The sequence below is a fragment of the Pan troglodytes genome, chromosome 23 (genome assembly GCF_028858775.2).
Source record: "Pan troglodytes isolate AG18354 chromosome 23, NHGRI_mPanTro3-v2.0_pri, whole genome shotgun sequence".
Lineage (NCBI taxonomy): Eukaryota > Metazoa > Chordata > Mammalia > Primates > Hominidae > Pan > Pan troglodytes.
In genome coordinates, this window is record NC_086016.1 from 28,192,921 (window position 1) to 28,215,421 (window position 22,501).

Genomic DNA, 22,501 nt, shown 5'->3' on the forward strand with positions numbered 1-22,501 from the left:
CTGCATGATATTTTGCCAAACATCAGGGGTTTGGCCTAAGTCCAGTTGCTCATATCGCAGACCATGAGTATTGCCAGGGAAGAAAATCTTTATTATGGAAATGAACAATTATCAAAATACTAACTGCAGTAGCAAATAACAAGCCCAAGAGTGTCCAAACCAAAACAGTCAGGGTGCCTTCTACTCTCAAGCCAGTCAACTGGGCTTGTCCAAACTGCAACAAATGGAAATTTCTTTGGAATTCCCCCAGATTGAGAGGAGAGACTCCTGCTGTCAGGGACCCATAGAGGGCACTCACCTGTCTGGATGCAGATGTCAGATTTCAAAGCCTGTTCTTCCTAGGCAATCAGGAATGCAATTGGGGCTGGCAGTGGTGATGCAGAAGAGAAGGAGACTGAAACCCATCTCTGGCCAAATATGCCTGGGAAGCTGCTAGGAGGGCTTCTGAAATGCTCCTGATCCATGGCCACTGAGCCGTAAGCAATGAATTCCTGATCGGAGAACCAGAATTTTGTTGGCAAACTCCAGGGGTTTGACCTAGGTCTGGCTGCTCACCACACAGAAAGCCAATCATTGAGACAACAAATGTTGCTCCAGAAGAAAAGCTGTATTGGAGGTGACGTCAGCCTAACTGTCAAACCTCTCCCTCCTCAACCAACTAAAGTTAGGGGTTTGTAAAGCAGGAAAGGAGAACAGGAGCAGCAAGAAAGAGGAGTTGGTCAACAGGCAGCAGGTGTGTCTCATTGTCTGGGTGCAGCAATCTGGAAAGCCTCAGCTTTCTGATACCATCCAGGAGGCCCAAAGGTCAATTTCCTGAGAAAGGAACTCAGATAAGCCAAATGTACGTTTCTCAAGTTTCAGAGGCCCTCTCCAGGCCAACACAGACCCAGCCCTGTTTCAAGGCCCCTGGCTCTCTGCAGAGTTCAAGGATGGGGAGTTAAGGCTCTGCATTCTTTCCCACTCCCAAAGATTGTACATAGGAAGCAGAGGAGAGGGGAGACTGTTGTTGCAGCTAGAAGAGGCAGGTGTCAAAGGATGTTGGATGCAGCCGTAGAAGGCTCTGGTTGTGATTAATGGCCTGGCCAAGCTCCTGCTGCTGTCTTCAGAAGGTGATGGACAGTTCACAATGGACTCCCACTCCCTGGACCTGGTTGCTTATTTAGCTGTCAATATAGGCAGCTCCCTTCAGAGCATAGTGACAGATGTTAAGCAGCAGCTCTGGTGACAAGGTGACACAGTGATCCTGTCACCCTTTGTTAAGAATCATCATAGCTCCCATTCCTGTGTGTCTGTGAGGAGATAGGCACTGTGCTTGGTGATATTCAAACATCACTTCTAAGAGACAGTGGTTGGGATCCACTGTCCTATCCATGTGTTCTATACGTGCAAGGAGAAATATAAAATGACTCAAAATGCTCCTTTGTAAATAGCTGCATGAAGGCCCAGTAGTCTTATTCTGGGCTCGGTGGGAAAATCATGCTCATAGTGCATGCCTACAGCTTGTGGGATTCACTGGAATGGCTTATTTAATCCTCTTTCCATCTCCCATCTCCTAGAATCTAAAGTTTATGGTCTTCCTGCTTAGGCTTGCTGCAAAGGGTAGGGGAAGACATGGCTGCATTTACCAAAAGCCCTTGGTCTTCCCTTGATCCTCAGCTTATGCATAAAGGGGGTCTGCAGCAAAAGGTGGAAGGACATTGGAGGATGCAGTCCCTTAAAGCACAGTGGCCTCACCCTTGGTAAAGTGAGTCAGTGTCTGTGGCTGACGGTGACCAATTAAAGAGCAATTTTCATTGTTCAGCGAGTGAGGAGAGAGAACGTAACAAGGGGTCAAGTTAATGACTTTTCCCCATACCAGCCATTGAGACTCAGGACAGAAACACAGACAAGTGGAGCTGGGATTTGAACTCTGGGCTCTATCTCCAAATACAGGCATTCTTGGTACTAACACCATGGGCTAAACCTGCAGTGCAGATCGTGCTTTCCTATAAGGTCAGCTGGCTGAACGGGCCTATGGATCACATCACTTCACCTGTGCCATCTCCTGGCTAAACAAACCTGAGCCTGCCTGCTCCATCTGGGAGGCAACGGGGACCAGTGTCTAGGACTAGGCTTGGGTTTACTCCTGGCTTTGCCATCTTTTAAGCTGTGTAACCTCAAGTGGTTTGTTAAATCCCTCTAATTCTTGGTTTCTTCTCGAGTAATAAGGGGTGGGAGTGGAGACCCTATCTTTAGAGCCTGTCTGGCCAGCAGGAGCACCAGGACAAGGATTATTATGCCCATTTTACAGATGGGGCAGCTGAGGCTCAGCAAGGCCAAGTGACTGGCCTGAGTTAGCAGTGGAGAAGCTGGGATTAGAGTTCAGAGCTCCTGACTCTTCATTCAGTGCTCTTCCTAAGACAGTCACTCTGACCCCCTTCGAGTCCCAGGCCTGGTTGTCCGGCCAGTACAGGGAACATTTGAAAGAGTTCCAAAGAATTCCCTGCACTAGCACAGGCAGGCGGTGCTCCAATATGGGCCTAACACAGCACTCAGCCCTAGGAGGCATTCATCCCTATTGTTCACTTCAATCTCAAGCGACCTACCTCAAAAATGGGGTGGGGTAAGAGGATTGTTCCATAGGTGCCCAGCCTGTTCTCCCTTCTCCCATGTTTGAGGGAACCCAATTTTTGGCATCAAAGGCCTCTAGAAGAGTTTAAATGTGTCCTTTCCTAATAAAGGGAAGTACTGGAAATTATTCTTGCTGCTGGTGTTTCACTGGGTGTCTCATTTAGGGCTATGTGGGCATCATGGCTCATGGTCCATGGACTAATACCCCATACCTGTGCATGGAAGTCCCAGGAGTGGGTTTGGAGGGCATGGATGGGGACAGGCAAGAGTGTTCCTTGTGGCTGAGGAGCAAACACTGCTGGCAGGGCCCAGCTGGTACCAGTACATTACACTGGCCCCATCATTATTTTATATGCAGAAACAGGACCAGAGAAGGAGCATCTATTGCCTAAAGTCACACAGTAATTTGGAAGCAGACTTCAACCTAGTGTTTTCCCTCTAATTCCTGCTGCCTTCTACAGCTGGAGAGAAATGATTTGAGGATAATTCAGTCTTTGGGTCAATTGTAAATAACTAGGGTGCACTAAAGAATCCTGACAGCACCTCCAAGTTCTGGTCTCAAAGATTTAGGTCTACATTCTTTCTTTCTCTGCAATCCTGAGTGGCCCAAATTCTGTTCAATGTGGTGCTAAGCTCACCATAGGCTGGCTGTATGGGTGGGCAAGGTATGTAGCCTCTCTGTGCCTCTGTTTCCTGCTGTAAAGTCAGGACAACGATGATATTGGATCCATCTCATGAGCCTTCTTAGGTTCTCTTGGTATCATAACTCCTGGAATCTCAATTGCTTCCTGATTCACAGCCGTTGCTATGGCAACATACTCCATGCCCATGGAGTCCCACCACCTGAAGCCAAAGTCCAGGGTCTCTGGCTCCTCCTACCACATGCATATTATGAAGAGGATCTCCTGGCAGGGTGCACTTTAAGCTCTGGCAAACAGGAGATTTGAGGGAGCTGTAGTTACACTCTCTCTCCACTCCTCCTCCTGTTGGATTACACCAGGAAATTTTCCTATGTGGTCTTAACTGGGGACAGACCACATTAGCCAACCAACTACTGTAACCAGCTTGGTAATGCGTGACTGACCTTGTATCTTATCTTTCCTGCCTCATTTCCTTCTCCCCTTAGTCTCTCTGCCCTGAGACTGTACCTTCCAAGGGCATATGAGCATTTAAAACTTGCCCCAGGTGCATTTTCTAGGGAGCCTGCATCAAGACTAAAGCCAAGGCAAAGGGTATTGAGAATTTGCATGAAAAAGCACTTTGAATTGGTCCTAGCACTTTGTAAACACCCATAAATGTGAGCTGCTGTCGTTATTATGGTGGCTGTTAATATCTCTTGGAGTCTGATATTCGAGGTAAAGAAGCATCAAGCAAGGGAGAAAGATGAAGCCTGGAAGACTGAGCAAATCTGCTTTTCCATCTTCTCCTGCCTGCTCTGTTCTTGCCGCTCTGGCAGCTGATTAGATGGTGCCCAGCCAGATTGAGGATGGGTCTTTCTCTCCCAGTCCACTGACTCAAATGTTAATCTCCTTTGGCAACACTCTCACAGACACTATAGATGTTATATACCTGGCTCTTCCGTGATGTGGTCCCTACCTTTCTTGCCTGCCTCTGCCCTGGATGCTGCTCCAATCCTAGCATGATCTTTCTCCCTTCTGGGCTTTCTTGCATGCTTTTATCTCCACCTGGAACACTCATTTATTCATTCATATGCTCACTCATGCCCAAGTATTTTTTGAGCATCCACTCAAAAGACCATCTACTGGTCTTAAAGGCTTACACCAGTCTCACCTGCCTTTTCACCTTGTTAATTGCCCTCCTTCCTCCAGATGTCAGCCTTCCTCGACTTCCAGGTGGGGCTGGGAATGCTGCCACAGCCTCCTGCACACCTGTGCCTCCCTCTGTTTTTAGGTTTTTTTGGTTTTTTTTTGTTTTTTAGTTATATATGTATATATAATTTCAATAGTTTGGGGGGTACAGGTGGTTTCAGGTTACATGGATAAGTTTGTTATTGGTGATTTCTGAGATTTTAGTGTACCTGTCACCTGAGCAGTGTACACTGTACCCAATATGCAGTCTTTTATCCCTCACTCCCCTCCCAACCTTCCCCCTCAACCCTGAGTCCCCAAAGTCCATATATCAGTCTTCTTTTCAAGGCAGGGTCTCACTGTATTGCCCAGGCTGGAGTACAGTGCCGTGATCTCAACTCATTGCACCCTCGACCTCCAGGGCTCAGGTGATTCTCCTACCTCAGCCTCCTGAGTGGCTGGGACTACAGATGCATGATACCAACTCTGGCTAATTTTTTATACTTTTTTTGTAGAGATGGGTTTCTGCCACGTTGCCGAGACTGGCATTATATCACTCTTAATGTTTATGCATCCTCATAGCTTAGCTCCCACTTATAAATGAGAACATATAATATTTGGTTTTCCATTTCTGAGTTACTTCACTTAGAATAATGGCCTCTAGCTCCATCTGAGTTGCTGCAAGACATTATTCCATTCTTTTTTATGGCTGAGTAGTATTCCATGGTATAAAGATAACATTTTCTTTATCCATTCGCTGGTCCATGTCCGCCCTTAGGTTTGCAGCTCTCTATTTACTTGGGGCTCTCTCTACACAGCTGTGAGGTCCAGGGCCCAATTCATGGTTGATGCTAAGGAAATGTATCCATAAAACACCTACTAGGTGTCAGGCTTTATCTGGCACCAGAGATAAAGCAGTAAATAAAACAGACAGATAATTCACGTTCTCCTGCAATTTACATGATAGTTGGGGGTGGGAGCAAATGGTAAACAAGAGGAGTGAGTGAACTATACAAGATATTAGGACGCTGAAAGCGTGGAGGAGGAAAAAAAAGAAGCTGTAGAAGGGACTAGAAGGCATTGGAAGTGGTGCAGCGAGCATTTTAGATAGAGTGGGCAGGAGAAGTCCTCCTTGGGAAATACATTTAAGTAAAGATCTGAAGAAAGTGAAGCAACCAGCCTTGTCTAGAACTTGGGGAAGAGCATTCTAGGCAGAGGGAACAGTCAATGCAAAGGCCCTGAGGTAGGAGCATGAATGGCGGGTTTGAGCACCTTTAAGGAGGGTAGTATGGTTGGAGTAGGGTGATCGAGTGGGTGAGGAATGGTGGACAAGATCAGAGAGGTGATGAGGGTCAGATGATGTAGGGCCTTGTAGGACTTTGTAAAAATGTTGGCTTTAACTGAGAGTAAGAATGGGAGCCATTTAGGGTGACCAATCATCTCACTTTGCCCAGGACTGAGGCAGCTCTTGGGACACAGAACTTTGGGTGCTAAAACAGGGAAAGTCCTGAGCAAACTAGGATGAGGTTTGACCTAGGTCCTAGAGCAGGGTTGTCCAACCCACGGTCCGTGGGACTCCTGTGACCCAGGACAGCTCTGAATGTGGCCCAACACAAACTCATAAACTTTCTTAAAGCATTATGAGATTCTTTTAGAGCCTTTTTTTTTTTTTTCCTCATAAGCTATCATTAGTGTTAGGGTATTTTATGTGTGGTCCAAGACAATTCTTCCAATGTGGCCCAGGGAAGCCAAAAGATTGGTCACGCCTGTAATCCCAGCACTTTGGGAGGCTGAAGTGGGAGGGTCACTAGAGCCTAGGAATTCAAGACCAGCATGGGAAACATGGTGAAACCCTGTCTCTACCAAAAAAAAACAAAAAACAAAAAACAAAAAAACAAAAAACAAAAAACAAAAAAAAAACTAGAAAAATTAGGCATGGTGGCACATGCCTGTAATCCCAACTACTTGGGAGGCTGAGGCAGGAGAATTGCTTGAACCCAGGAGGTAGAGGTTGCAGGGAGCAAGATTGTGCCACTGCACTCCAGCCTAGGCAACAGAGTGAGACTCTATCTCAAAAAAAAAAAAAATAATAATAATAAAAAGACAGGACACCCTGCCTAGAGCCAGTGTAGGCTTTGGAGCAGAGTTTTGACATGACTTTACCTGAGATTTTTGCTGATCTCTCTGGTTGCTGGATACAAAACAGGCTCTAAGGAGACAAGAGCAGAATTAGGGAGACCAGTTTGGAGGTTATGAATCCCAGTGAGGGATGAAGATGACTCAGACCAGAGTGGTAGCAGTGCAGGCATGAGAAGGAATGAACTTCTGAATAAATTTAGAAGGCAGCACCAACAGGAAAGTTGCACTGGAGAAATGAGGGCCTGTTCCCTCTGTCACAACCTGGCAGATGACCTCCTGGCAGGTGACATGCCCAGCTCCCCTGGGTAAGGCAAGAGCTAGATCCTTTCTTCCCTGGGCTTCCTCTCAGTCTCACTGGTGGGAGAAGCCAAGAAATAGCGACTATCTGCACCTTCTGAGTGTCCCCAGGATGCTGTCATCACGGCTCCACCCTAAGGAGCCAGAGAAGGCGAGGCCTGTGCCTTCTTTCTACAGATGAAGAAATTGAAGCTCAGAGAGTGATAGGCCCCCAGGCACCCATCAAGCGTGTGCCAGAGCTGGAACTGCGCCCTGGGTTCACTCCCCCACCAGGTGTCAGGCAGGCCTGGTATTCAATGCCAACCTTTTCAGAGTGTAACTCACCTGGGACACTTCTAAGACTCAGTGTTCTCATTTGTGAAATGGACACAATGATCCCTGCCAGCTGCATCCTAAAAAGTAAAGGAGACTGTGCCTGTGAAAGTGCTCAGCACAGCACGGAACATGACGCCTAGTAGGCCCTCAGTAATATCAGCTTCCCTTCTTACCCTAGACCCATCCCCCGGCCTGCCCTTGCAAATCTTTTCTAAGTTAAAAGATGTTCTTAAAGACTGTTTGGGGGAGCCCAGTGGAGCCATTCTGTCCAGCTGAGTGGGGAATATTTACATCGTCTTTTCTAAAGGCAAACAATTTCATAGAGAGGCGGAATTAGTTCCCAAGTAGCCTCAGGGCTGTTTTGTAAATACATAGCTATGAGTGTTACAGGAGCCCCCGTTTGTCCAGCAAACCAGAACAGAGATGCTAAAGGCTGTAAATATCAGGACAGTCTCTCTCCCAGCTCCAGTTTTAGAAAGCCAGAAATTCATTTCACTCCTTCTCCCTCCCTCTTCAAACACTCATTCATTCATTCATTCATTTATGAATTCACTCAACAAGCATTTATTGAGTACCTATTATGTGCTAGGCACTGGGCTAGGCACCACAGAACTAAGCAGGAGCAAGAGAAAACAGGGTCCTGCCTTCATGGCACCGGACCTTGGTGCCTGGTACACAACAAAGCAATGACTAATCACAATGACCATAGCTCATGTTTCTAATTTTTTTGTTGAGATCTACTTTGCATGCAGTGAAATTGCTGAGACCTAGAGTGTGTTGCTCAGTCTGTTTGGATGAATGCATATCAGGACAGGACATTTTTAATCACCCTAGAAAGTTCCCTCGTGTCTCTTCCCAGTCAAGTGTTCCCTCCTCCCCCAAGCAACCACTGACCTGATTTGTATCGTCATAGGTTATTTTTACCTATTCTAGAATTTCATACAAATGGGATCATGCAAAATGTACTTTTTTTGGTGCAGACTTCTTTCACTCAGCAAAACATTTTTGAGATTCATCATATTATTAGATGAGTCAGTAGTTTTTTTGTTTTATTGCTGAGTAATATTTCATTGTCTAAATATACCACAGTCATCTTATTTATTTTCCTGTAGATGAATATTTAGACTGTTTCCAGTTTGGGATTGTTGTGAAGAGAGCTGCTATGAACATTTGTGTTCAAGGCTTTTTATGGACATTCGTTTTTGTTACTGTTGGATAAATACCTAGTTGTATTTGTCTAGATTGCTGGGTCTTAGGGTAGATATATGTGCAATTTCTTGAGAATTTGCTGTTTTCTTCTTCCTTTATTTTTTCTTTCTTTTTTTTTTTTTTTTTTTTGAGATGGAGTCTTCTTCTGTTGCCCAGGCTGGAGTGCAATGGTGTGATCTCGGCTCACTGCTACCTCTGCCTCCCGGGTTCTTGCAATTCTCCTGCCTCAGCCTCCCGAGTAGCTGGGATTACAGGCGTGCGCCACCACGTCCAGCTAATTTTTTTTTGTATTTTTAGTAAAGATGGGGTTTCAGCATGTTGGCCAGACTGGTCTCGAACTCCTGACCTCGTGATCCACCTGCCTCGTTGGCCTCCCAAAGTGCTGGAATTACAGGCATAAGCCACTGCACCCGGCCTTCTTTTTTTCTTAGAGTTGAGGGTCTTACTATGTTGCTCAGGCTGGCATTGAACTCCTGAGCTCCTCAGCCTCCTGAGGGTTACATGCACACGCCACTGCACCTGGCTTTACTGTGCCCTTTTCTATTCCTGCCAGCTGTGTAAAGGAATCCCAGCTCCTCCACATCCTTAGCCTCATTTGATGATGTTGGTCTTTTTAGTTTTAGCCATTATGGTGGGTGTATAGCAGTATCTTTTTGTGTTTTTAATTGGCATTTTTCTAATAACTAATGAGGTTGAACCCATTTTCAAGAACTTATTGGCCATTTGCATAATATTCTTGCGTGATGTGTCTGTTCAGGTTTTGTTAATTGAGTTGCTTGTTTTTTATTATCCAGTTGTAAGAATTCTTTATATGTTTTAGATGCAAGTTCTTTGTCAGAGATATGTTTTGCAATATTTTCTTCCAGTCTGTGGTTTGCCTATTTGTATTCTTAAAGATGTAGTTTGATGAGCAGATGTTTTTATTTTTGGTAAAGCCGGTTTATTATTTTTTTTCCTTCATGATTCATGCTTTCTAAACCCTTTCTAAGAAATCTTTGCCTTCTCAAAAGGTCACTGAGATATTCTCTCATCTTTTTCTTCCAGCATCTTTTCTGTTTTAGTTTATAATTTATACTTAGATCTATGATCACTTATAATATACTAGGGACATATTAAGTGCTTAACATGGAGTGTCTTATTTAATTCTCCCTGACACGTCTATGAAGAAGATACAAACATTATCTCCATTTTCACATAGGATGACTTTCATTTAGGTCTCTTATTGAGTTTCACTCATGTATCTACTTCTTTGTTCCATAAATACTTGCCTACCATTCATTTTGGAGCCGGGAAGAACTGCATCTGAATTTGCATTTGACCATCACATTGAAGACTCTCAGTTCTGATGTGGAGAAAACAGCAACTGTAGCCAGGAAGGACTTCACAGAGGAAGAGGGTTGGGATAGCTGTGGAAGGCTGGGTACAATATTCAAGTATAAGAAGAAGAGGCCTCTAGGGAGAGGAAATGCATGGGTGAAGGTGCAGAGGCTGGAATGCCTATTGTTGAGATGGTTTGTCCAATGGCAATGAGTGTGGCAAATTGTAATCATGGCCTCAGTAATTCATCTCTCCCTATGCTCTTGGGTTGTCATGTGACCTTGGAGTTCCTATCATCAAGGCAGAGTATTTCCTTCCTATGTGACTGTTTTTTGTTTGTTTGTTTTTTTGCCAACAGAATGAGGCAGAATACACAGTATACCAGTTTTAAGCCTAGGTCTCAAGAGGGCTTGCACATTTCTGCTTGCTCTCTTGTGTCTCTGTCATCTCCATGGAAACACACCTGGGCTGACCTGCTGGTTCATGGGAGTCACGTGGAGCATGGCTGAGTCACTTCAGACATCCTAGGCAAGGCCATTCAAGACCTGCCAATAGCCAGCAAGCCAACCTCCAGTGTGTCAGCTGGGTCATCTGAAAAACAGACATGTAGATGGAGTTAGGAGTACAAGATGGTGAAAGACAAAAGGTGACAGAAGCAGAATTAGTCAGGGAAAGGCTTTAGACCTCAATGTCCATCTGATACCTATTATATGAAATGAGGGAAGAGAAACAGGGTTGAACAGAGAGCCTAAGATCATGATCATATTGGACAAAGTCTCAACCAACCCAAAAGGGAGCTCTGGAGCAAAAACTCTCTTATATAGGAATCAAGCATTGGGCAGAACAGCCAGGCTCTGGCACTCTGCTCTGTTAAGTCATTATCCGAGGGCTGCACCCCAACTGTGGGGCCTTGGCTTGAAACCAAGGGAGATTCTGAAGGGAGTAGCAACTTGAAGCTGTCAAGTAACTGCGGCTTTTGCAGCTGAACATAAAGTTCTTTTTGATGTGAGATGCAAGCAATGTACCTTCAAGACTGCCACCCGCAAATAGTTGAAAGGTCCCAGCCAAGACCAGCAGAGCAGAGCAGAACCACCTAGCCAACAACTCCAAGCACATGAGCAATAAACAGTTACCCGTGTATACCACTGGGCTTCTGTGAGTGTTTGTTAGCAGTGTTATCGTGACAACAGGTAACTGATACAATGAGTTAGTTGTGCTCTCAACTGACAGGCATTTCACCTCTCATTGGGGAAAAATGGAGGCTCTGCTACTGCTGAATAAATAAATAGTGGTTATTAATTGCATATGTGCCTGACTCTGCTAGGGAACCCATTTCCATTTAATAGTATCTGTGCTTATGACTTCAGTAAGTATCAGTTTGTATTGAGTAGCACAATTGTGGCGTCCCAGCAGCTGTTGAGGGTTAGGGGATGGGGGAGATTTTATGCAGCCACTAAAATACAGCAACTGTCAAAAAAACCTTAGGATACTTGTTACTTATTCATGCTCATCCACTTACACACTTGTGATTTGGGGGCAGAGGGTAAGCATTATTGTCTGTGCTCATTGAATCTGGGGAAATACCATAAATAATGGCCTCTAGGGAGAGAAGGCAATTTCACCTTCTAACTTGCACTAACTCAGAATTATTCTAAAGTGGGGCACCATGACAGATGTGAAAGCCTCAGAAATGTCCTCAAGGGCACCTCCCAAGTATTTCCCCTGCATTTCTTCAACTTCTCCATTTTGCTTCCTTTATCTAATCTATCAGTGGGACTTTTGACTCTACCAGGAAAATATCCAAATAGGTCCATTGCCCTCTGCTCCCACCACTGCCACTCTTGTTAGAGCACCAGCATTTCTTGCTTCGATGCTGTGATCATCCCCTACTTAGCTCTACATTTTCACTCTTGCCCCCAGCTGTCTGTTCTTAGCCCAATAGCCAAAGCGATTTTGTTAAAAATGAAGTCCAATCAAGACATTGCTTCCCTCAGAATTCTTCCGTGGCTCCCTGTGTCACTCCAAATAAAAACAAAAGTATTACCATGAGTTGTTCTTATCCATTATCAGGAAACAAACCACCCCAACACCTAGGAGCTTAAAATAATATTATTTCCCACTGGGGTAGCTGGAAAGTCCAATATCACCTTACGCACATGGCTGGTAGTTAGAGCTGGTTGCTGTCAGAGATCCAGTGGGGCCATCAGGTGGGTGCCTCAGTTCTCCTCCATGGGTTTGCCTCCACATGGCTGCTTAGGCTTCCTCCAACCGTGGTGGTTGAGCCCAAGTGCAAGAGTTACAAGAGGTGAAAGGGGAGGTTACAGAACTCCAAAGGCCAAGTCTTGGAAACTATGCGGTATCACTTCTACCGCCTTCTATTAGTAGGCCCATTTTTTTTTTTTTTTAAGACAGAGTCTCGCTCTGTCACCCAGGCTGGAGTGTAGTGGCGTGATCTCGGCTCACTGTAAGCTCTGCCTCCCGGGTTCACGCCATTCTCCTGCCTTAGCTTCCTGAGTAGCTGGGACTACAGGCACCCGCCACCATGCCCGGCTAATTTGTTGTATTTTTAGTAGAGACGGGGTTTCACCGTGTTAGCCAGGATGGTCTCAATCTCCTGACCTCGTGATCCACCCACCTTGGCCTCCCAAAGTGCTGGGATTACAGGCGTGAGCCACCGCGCCCAGCCAGTTGGCCCATTTTTATTGTATGTATGTTTAGGGGGGATGCTACAAAAAGGCATGACTATTGAGAGATGTAGTTCACTGGGAGTTCTGGAGGAGGTGTCACCAATATAACTGGTTACCACCATGATCTATCCTTGTGCTGTCCAATAAGATAGCCACTAGCCATATTCAGCTACTGAAAGTTTCAAGTGACCAGTCCAAACAGATATGTTGTAAGCATAAAATGCATATCAGATTACAAAGACATGATATAAAAAATGTAAAATAAATCATATTAATAATTGTATATATATAAAATAACTTGAAAATATTTCATTATATTGGGTTAAATATTTTAAATTAATTTCTCTTGGTTATTTATATTCTTTTGAATATCTAGAAATGTTAAACATATTCTGGCTTGCATTCTATTTTAGTTGCATAGATCAGCTCCAGTCCCTGTTTACCCCCTCTGACATCTAACACCATGTTCCTTTCATTCTTCAGTTCCTGCCACACTGGCTGCCTGTCAGTTTCTTTTCTACCTCTGATCCTTCTCTTGTGCTGTTCCTTGTGTGTGGAATGCTCTTCCCATTGGAATTCTCATGGCCGGCTCCTTCTCATCCTTCACATCTCAGCTTCAACGTGCTTTGCTGTCAGAGTCTAGAGTAGACTTCCTCCGGTTACTTTAGTCCCCACTCACTGTTCATTTTCTTTGTGGTCTGCATCACACGTTGTACTGTAGTTATTGGTCTGCGTGTTTTTTTGTTTTGTTTTGTTTTTGTCTGTTTCCGCTACTACTCAGTAAAAGCCACGAGGACAAGAACTCTTTCCTGGCATGAAACAGAAACTCAAAATATAATTTTAAAAGACTGCCCTGAAAAGTCTTGGCAGATATACTGAAGAGTCCCCAGACTCTAGACCAATGTGATAAATGTGTGGGGGAGTCCCAGATTCCAAGTCCCAAGATCAAGCTTTAGATTTACGAATAGTGCCATCATTGTTATTACCATTATTGTTTTTAGTGGCTGGGGGTTAAAGACCTCTGGGGAATTCTGAGGAACGGGGGTGGGGTGCAGAGCATGACTCCTGTGACCTGCCTGTGGGGTCTTTCTCCATCAGCAGAAACGAAAGTGGCGCAGAACATGCCAGACCTTCTCACAGCTAGAACCCACCATTCTATGGCTTCCTTTTACCCTGGGGCCAAAACCTCTCAACTCTTTATGCTGACCTACAGGACTATAAGCACATAATTGATGCTCAAGGAGTATTTGCTTGTTATCTCCTCTCATTATTAAAAAAAAAACAAAACGTGTTGGCTATTGTGAATAGTGCTGCAATGAACATATGCATGCATGCGTCTTTATGACAGATGAGTTATATTCCTTTGGGTAAACACCCAGTGATGAGATTGCTGGGTTGAATGGTACCTCTGCTTTCAGCTCTTTCAGGAATTGCCACACTGCTTTTCACAATGGTTGAACCAATTTACACTCCCACCAACAGTGGTAGAAGTGTTTTCTCCACAACCTCGCCAACACTATTGGGTACTAGGCTTAGTACCTGGGTCATGAAATAATCTGTGCAACAAACTCCCATGACATGAGTTTACCTACATAACAAACCTGCGCATGTACCCCTGAACCTAAAATAAAGGTTAAAAACCTCTAAAATCTGAAAAAAAAGAATGTAGGATGGGAATAGCAGACTACCAGGACAGGGATTGACTGCTCAGGGGCTGCCCCCAGCTGTCAAAACAGTACCCTAAAGATCTCCGAAGTGGCAACCAGCCCCCAGCACCTGTTCATCTGAGATGCAATGGCAATGGAAAACAGAAACCATCTATCTAGAGACCCAAGGAGCATTTTAAGAACAACAGAAAGCAGGGGTGAAGTGAATGAAAGAAGAAAGGTAATTTAATTTCAATGCAATTTCTTCAAGTACAATAAACACAAGCGTCTGATTTTGGAAAGATTGAGTGGAAGAGGATATACTTTTTGTAACAGCCTACTCCAGAGTCACAGGTCTTATTTGCCATTTATTTAAGCATTGGGGAGTACAGTAAGTTTATTCAAAATGAGGTAATGGATGTGAATGCATTTTGTAAACCTTATAGTGCCTGGGAGATAAGAGGTGATGGTTATTTTGCAAGCATAATGTGCTCTTGATAAAACAGTCCTAAAGGTTTCATAAGTACAGAAGTGAGACCATCTTGTTCACCACTGAATCCTCAGTGCCCAGCACTGGGAGATACTAATAACTATTGTTGGATAAATGAGTGGCTGAATGAAGAAATGAATAATCACTGGGCCGGGACTCCAGAGGCCTGAGTTTGTGTCCTGACCACACCTCTGAGTGGGCTTAGGCAAATCATGTTACCTCTCTGAGCCACTGTTTCCTCATCTATAATCATAGTACCTGCCCTGAGAATTCAGTGGAAAAATGTATGCTAAGTGCTGGACACAGTGGCTGGTATACAACAAGTACAAAATAATAGCATACTTTCTTTTGCATTGCAAAGTCAAAATGTAGACGCAATACATTGGAGCTTCTAAAAATTTAAAGTACAGCTGTCCTTACAAAGTGATTCGGAGTCAATGCTTCAGTTGATTTCAATTCTTACAAGCAATGCCCTCAGAAAAACAGCACTATTTATCTCTGGTAGGAAATCAAATTATAAAACAAGTAAACCAGGGTGAACATCACCCATCAGGCTGTGGCAATGGGTGCATGGAAACTGATGAGCCGTCATTAATTTCTCCCGCAGAATCACTACCTAAATATGAGTTGGCAGTGTGGGGAAAAGGAAGCCATTTATCTGTGGCCAGATACAGACTCACAGATGCACTGACAGTGTCATAATTACACACCGGAAGTATGTCGTGCAGGGTTCAGTGTTCAGTCGAAGCCCTGTCATCATGAGGACAAGGTAGTTTCCTTGGGAATTTCAGTATACAGACTGTAGACCAGAAGTGTTCTCAGAGTTCAGCCATGGCTCTGTACTGGGCTAGGGGAGTGTTTCAAGATTGCCTTCTGCAGTCACTTCTGCTGGTGTTGGGTGGAGGGTTGTTAGGGAAGAGAATAACAAAACTATTTGAATAGACGAGGATCTGGGGATGTATCATTATTAAATGGCACTGATAGGCTGAGGATCTCCTGGTCTTATTGTATCTGAATTTTCTCGACAGGGCACGTAGGAATATGGAAGGCAGAAGGACAACACAGCTCTGCTACGTCCCGGTTCTTGGTAACTTTCTTAACCCCACTATGCTTTATCTTTAGTTTTCTTATCTGTACAGTGAGGATACTAAGAGTCCTTACCTCCCCAGGTATTTAGATGAATTACATGTTAGAACAGTGGCAGGCACATAGAAAATGCCCAATAAATATTAGATATTGTTATTGTTGCTTATGAGTAGTGATGAGGGACCCTGAGAAGGTCCACCAGCGAATAGTTCCTATTTGTAGGATAAAAGGTTGGATGAGGTTGGGGAGAAAAATTGCTGGAAAGAGTTACAAGTGATGTTAAGAAGCAAGTATTGAAGGTAAACCTGACAAGCTATTAAGTTTAAGGATAGATATGGTTCTGAGAGAGAGGGAGATAAAGATGCAGGGTTGGGAGACAGGTCACCTGCAGGAACAAAGCACGTGTTACATATTTAATACTTACATGACAAGTAAGACTTCAAGACAGTGATCCAAGCAGAAAACTACAATTTATTGAGTACCTATTATCTTGTAGATGCATGCTAGGTATTTTAGGTACATAGTGTCACAGCCAGAGAAGATATGGATAATTGGTCCCTTTTTTTTTTTTTTTTGAGATGGAGTCTCGCTGTGTTGCCCAGGCTGGAGTGCGGTGGCGCAATCTCTGCTCACCGCAAGCTCCACCTCCCGGGTTCACACCATTCGCCTGCCTCAGCCTCCTGAGTAGCTGGGATTATAGGCGCCCACCACCACGCCCGGCTAATTTTTTGTATTTTTAGTAGAGACAGGGTTTCATCGTGTTAACCAGGATGGTCTCGATCTCCTGTAATTGGTCCCATTTTACAGTGAGAAACCAGAGGTCTGAGCAGTGAAATGCTTTGCCAAGTCACATAGCTAATAAGGAAAGAGATGGGATTTGAATCCAAGTCTGTCTCCAAGTGAGTGCAATTTTCTTCCTAAAAATTTCATTATAAAGTAAGACTTGCCTGTGAAAAAAGAAGTATAAAAAGACATGCAGTGAAAAATGTTTCCTTCCTACTTCTACCCTTGGCCCTATTCCCCATGGGTAATCATTCCCAGTGATTTCTTGTTATCTTTCCTGATATATTTTTAATGCATGGACAAGCAGGAATATAAAATGCACAATTTTTTAAAGGTATGTGTCTTACAAATGTATGCATTTGTGTGAATTTTACAAACACAAATTTGAGGATATTAAATAAATGTTTCTACACGTTACTTTTTGCACTTAAAAACGTATTTTGAGGATCTTTCTGTATTAGCACAAAAATACCACCGTAATATGCCATTGCATGAATATACCATCATTTTTTAACCAGTCCCCCTGGATGAACACTTGGATTGTTTTTAGCCTTTTGCTTCTATCATGTTGTAATGAATATCCTTGCATATGCATCTTTGGATATACGTTTGAGGTCATTTGTGGAAGGAATTTTTAAAGGCAAGTGCTATGTTGAAAGGTGTATTTTTCTTCTTGTTGTTTTAGTAGACTTTACTGGAATGGAAATTGGGTGTGGTTTTTCACTATTCTAAACCTCCCCAGTGTCTGTTGCTGGCTGTTTTGTGGGTTGGCTTTTTAGGGGTTAAAGGCACAGGTTGGAGGATGGGATTCCCTCCAACTTGGCTGCAGGTTGTTTTGAGACGGTATTGATAATTTCATACATTATCTTCTTGTCGACTAAGAAAGGTCATCCCAATTTATTGGGCTGGTTACCAAAGATAATGGTGGCAATTCAGCAATTTAGTGTTTGTGTCATTTTATAGGTTGGCCTGTTGCTGTTTTAACAGAAACACTGGGATTAATGGATGGATATTCTCACTCCTTCCCTCCCTTCCCCTACTAAGGAAAATGTTTTCATTGTTCACTCAGCATTCCCATCATCCCCACCAGACATTTATTATGCAAAAAGGAAAATTCATGAGGGGTGAGAAACCAAGGGGTGGGAGTGGAGAGATTTAGTCCACAGATGAAAAGAACAAGAAAGAAAGAAGAGGAAAAGTTGGCAGCTTGCTGAGTTTTTGATTAAGAGTTGAGAATTGTGGAGAGGTTAGGAAGGGAATCACTTTGAAGCTGCTACTGTATGGAAGGATAAGAGGTATTGGAAAAGGAGGCTTTAAACATATGTTGTGAGTTATGAATTGGGTGTCTTTTTTTTTTTTTTTTTTTTGAGACAGAGTTTCGCTCTGTCGATCAGGCTGGAGTGCAGTGGCGCGATCTCGGCTCACTGCAAGCTCTGCCTCCCGGGTTCATGCCATTCTCCTGCCTCAGCCTCCTGAGTAGCTGGGACTACAGGCGCCTGCCACCACGCCCGGCTAATTTTTTTTTTTTTTGTATTTTCAGTAGAGATGGGGTTTCACCGTGTTAGCCGGGATGGTCTCGATCTTCTGACCTCGTGATCCACCCGCCTCGAACGCCCAAAGTGCTGGGATTACAGGCGTGAGCCACCGCACCCGGCCAAATTGGGTGTCTTTTTAAGATTAATATTGGAAATGCCTTTTAGTGCCTTTTGGCTGCTAGACTGATTCTTTGAATGTCACGTTCCTCCAAAACTGGACCATGTAGTACTCCGAAATGTGCTTGGGTTATGCTAATATCACTGTCATCATCATCAACCATCCTCATCATCACTGCTACTACTTGTTAAACACATTTCTGTGAAAGATACAGCATTAGATGTTTTACCTAATTAAAAAGTAAGGTAGGTAATATTACTATACCTATTTTACAGAGGAAAAAACAGAGGAAAGTGGTTCAGCATTTTTTGCTCCTGGCCTCATGGCTGGTGCCAGGGCTGGAACTTACACCCATGTCTATTTCAAAAGCCCGTGCTTGAATCCCCTATCATCCTGGTCACCGTCTTATTACTGTAATCTATATTAATGCAAGGGTGTTCTTAATTTGTCCTCAAATATATGTTTGAGCCCTTTGGTAGTGAACCCCAAATTCATAGTTGCCTAAAAATTTTCCTAGAGAGCTAGATTGCATCCCTTGGGAAACAATGAAGCATTAACTCCTAGGAATTGCATAAGGGTGATCAGGGCTGGAGTGCATTTGTAGGTAAAGGAAACAAGACCCAGTGACATGGAGTTGAGGAAGTCTACTGATGCTCAAGAGACTGAGTCTGGGTGCCAAGAGATGAGACCACAGAATCAGACCCGGACTAGCTATGAAGGAATCTGAATGCCAGGCTTCCAGATTTGGTTTTATGATAAAGATGTGAGAAATCTTTGATGGGTTCTGAGTAGATTTCCCTTCTAAAAAAATCACACCAGCTGCAAAAGAGATGATGCAACAGAAAGGAGAACTGGGAGGGGTTGGAGGACAATGGAAACACTGATGAAAAAGTCTAGGTAAGAGATGATAATGGGTGAACTCGGGCCAACAGGAAGGGCTATGAAAGGACTTAGAAACTAATTGGATGTGGAGGCTGAGAAAAGGAGAGGATGCCTGGATGCCTCTGGGGTTTCTAGTCTGGGTGACTGCTATTTTCCCAGGCCACTGCTTAGCATCAGCCCAGAGCAAGGAGTCCCAGGAACATGAATAAATCCTGCAGCCCCAGGACAGAGTTCTGTTGTATCACTTGCTTTCTGCATTTTTACCTCCTTCTTATTCCATAATCCTTGCCCTGTGGAAAGGGGCTGACAGTTTCTTACCAGAGCTCAATTAAATTAGCTCTGAGCCCACCCCTTTTGCAAGTCCTGTGTGCCCGCTCAGTTTCCCTGCCAAGAAAATCTGCCCCAGCAGCAGAGCCCCATGCCAGAGATGTACAATCCCCTGTTACTATGATTAATTTGGATAAACATATGTCAGAGAAGCAACAGAAAGTGAGCTCTCCTCTGTGAACGAGAACAAGCTGTGTTGAACCTGGGATCATTCAGGCTTCAAATTTGTAGGCAACTTCCAGGGAGCACGGGATGAGGTGGAGTTACAAAATTTCAAAGCAACAAGGACATTGTATGTTCCTTGAGAGGAATCTCCTCATTGCAATTGCTTCTTCCAAGTTGGTTGATAAACAGAGCTGAGAGCACTGGAGAGGAACTGAGCCTTGATTTTTTTCCTCACAGAGCCCAGAGAAAGAGCTACTGTTTATAGAGACGGTTTAATAGAGTGGTCTAGAGCTTTGGCACCAATGTCGATGGGACTTGGGGACACAGCCTGGCTCTGCCACTGACTGTGGAACCTTAGTCCAGAGACTGTGCCTCTGAATCTCACTTTTCATCTGCGAAACATAGGGTGATGATGTGATTTTTAACTCATCTGGGATCTTGAGGATCCCAGATATAAAGTGCATTTAAGCAACATAAACTTTCAAGCATCAGACAGCATGCTCAACATCGATGCTGAATAAAGCAGACTGGCCGCCTGTCTTCTTAGACAGCACAGTCTAGTAGATCTTCACACCCCTCAGGCTTCATTAGTGACTGCCTCCTGTGTGCCAGACACCACACTGGGAGCTTTTGTTTATTATTATCTGCAGCTTCAACCAAAAGCTGAGAGGTAAGCATTGTATAGAGCCTGGTGTTTTTTCTCTTTAAAACACTAAGTTCATTTAAGGATGGGATTGATATGATCCTCTATCCACCAAGCCCTTGGTTAAAGAGGACCACTCTGTAGCATGACAACCTTCCCTTGTTACTTGGGGAGAAACTATCATCTATCTCGGGCTTTTAAGTATAACCTCATTATATTCCATTTACCAAGGTTGGAAAGAGCCATGTTCTGGTCTTGGCTGGGATTTGCAAGACCTGGAGCATTGAAGAGGGCCTGTCTACTCTAATCCGGTGAGAATGAGGTTGCTAAGGAGACCTTTGTCATATTAAATCAGTAAATACTGGGATGCTGATGGCTTCCCTGAAAAGGAGAAAGGAAAACAATTCCCTTTGGACTGGAGGGGAAAAGCCATCGTGGAAAGTGGTGTTTGAAAAGAGAACAAACCACTTTGAAACTCTTTATCTTTCTGGTTTATCATGAGGCAAGAGGAGAGGCAGGAGGGACAGGAGTTGTATTTTACCTTATCAAGAAATCTAGGCTTCCTAAGCTTCCTTCTGGAAACCTTGTGCCCTATACTTAAGAGCAAGTGATTTTTTTAAAAGAGAGAGAGAAAAAATAAAGAAAAACAAAATTAGGAGAGCCAGTGTAGGAGACAGTAAAAGACTGGTTTACTAAACAGCAGGCACCTAATGAGGCAAGGACTTTAGATGTCAAACTGGCTTGAAGATGCAGAAAAGACTGCACACTGCTGGAGGAACTAATCCTTCGCCTGAGATGAGCTCATTCTGCTTGCTTAGGAAAAGCAAAGCAAAAGCATTAATCTGTTTCCTGATTGATAGCAGACTTGGATTAATAAAAAAAAAGTGCCTATGTATGTATTTCTTGCAATAAAATATTTATTACAGAATTTTAAAGAAAGATTAATTGACCAGATGAATAAATAGTATTCCAGGTTGCTGAAGTTTTAAGTTCTGTCCTCCAACAAATATAGATTTATCCAAAGTGTATTCAAATTTTTGAAATCCTCAGCCGTAGCTGGTTGAGCTCTTGTAAGTACTGAGACTGGGTCTATATAAAGCCAAAATAGGAACCCTCCAAAGAACTCAGTTTCTCAACCACTTTCAGTTCATAAAATAAAATATCCATGAATTATAGGTGCTGGATGGAAACATAATGAAAATCTTATCAATCAATTTCAATTTGCAGAAGAAAAGGTTGGAAGCTAGAGAGGTTTGATGGCCTGCTCAAGGTCAAACGGGCCCTAACTAGAACCCAGGTATCCTCACTCCTGGTCCTGTCTACCTTCCACAAAGGAGACCTGTTGGTTTATTTGATGGTTTCAAGTTCTTCATTGAAATTAACCAAGGTATGGCATCCTGTGATCTCCCATCAATTTGAGCCACAAGAATCTAACTTGATCAATTAATTCCTGCCTCATTTTATTCTATTCTCTTCCTTCTCACAGGAAGTAACATTTCTGCCAACAACAACATCCACTCCTACTCAGCTCTTCGTTCCTTGCAATTCCTGTCTTGCCCGACCCCTGCAGAGTGGAAGAAGGTGATGGATGGGCAGAGAAATGGGAGATGGACAGCTACCAGGGAAGAATCTGTGATTTGGGAGCCTTTTGGTGACATGCACATTCAAAGGACTAGGAAAGAATGGCTTTTTCAAACAGCATAAATAGAAAACCAGTGGGCCCGGGCGCTCACTGCTACATAATGAACGTGCCTGCCTTTTCCTAACAACATTTTAAGTCGGTAATTGGCCCGACAGGGGACGTGAACTGTACACTGAGTCACAGAATAGTACAGAAAATCTCAGAATGGCTTCACCTCCCATCAGGAAAGCCTCCTGTGTACCAAGCCCTGTAGAGACACATTTCTGGCATTTGGAGGAGTGCAGACGTTCAAAATAAGAAAGGGCTTCAGAGGACAACCGTCCCCTGGGTTCCCGGCCTTTTCCACATCAGAAGACTCTTTGATATGTTCCCCTCTTTCCCTAGGGTCCCTTGTTCTAAAGGATGCAGCCAGCAAACTAAACTGCTCTGATCATCTAAAAAAAAAGGATATGTTTCCCACAGAATAACCACAGATCTATATAACGAATGATCACTCAGTTAATACGATGCCTCTAAAAGATAAGTGGCCTGTCTCATCTAAAATAATCATAATATCAATAATAATATGATTTTATTGGGTGCTTACTAAAGCCCAGATGAGGGATTTACAATGCTTATCTTACTTAATCCTTATGAGACTGTCATAAAGTTGTCTTTATTTCACAGTTCAGGAAACAGAGGCACAGAGGAGTTCTGTAACTTACCAAACTAGGTTCAAAACTCAGATTTATCTGACTGCAAAGTCACTTTTTTTTTTTTTTTTTTGGATTTAGCTTCAAAAGGACATTGCCTTTACAAAGTT

The 22,501-nt window shown here is 43.7% G+C and overlaps 1 protein-coding gene across 2 annotated transcripts in view; it reads left to right on the plus strand.

The window, feature by feature from the left end:
* Positions 1-22,255, plus strand: part of MYO18B (myosin XVIIIB) — a 316,003-nt gene extending 293,748 nt beyond the window's left edge. Inside the window, exon 43 of one of the 2 annotated variants that reach the window (XM_054675972.2) lies at positions 21,544-22,255. Coding sequence is in view for 1 of the 2 variants with exons in the window: in XM_054675975.2 (XP_054531950.1) it covers positions 21,544-21,550 (7 nt within the window). In the remaining variant the exon portion in view is untranslated. The remainder of the gene's footprint in view (positions 1-21,543) is intronic. The other variant, XM_054675975.2, reaches the window with a different exon arrangement.
* Positions 22,256-22,501: the final 246 nt, after the last annotated feature.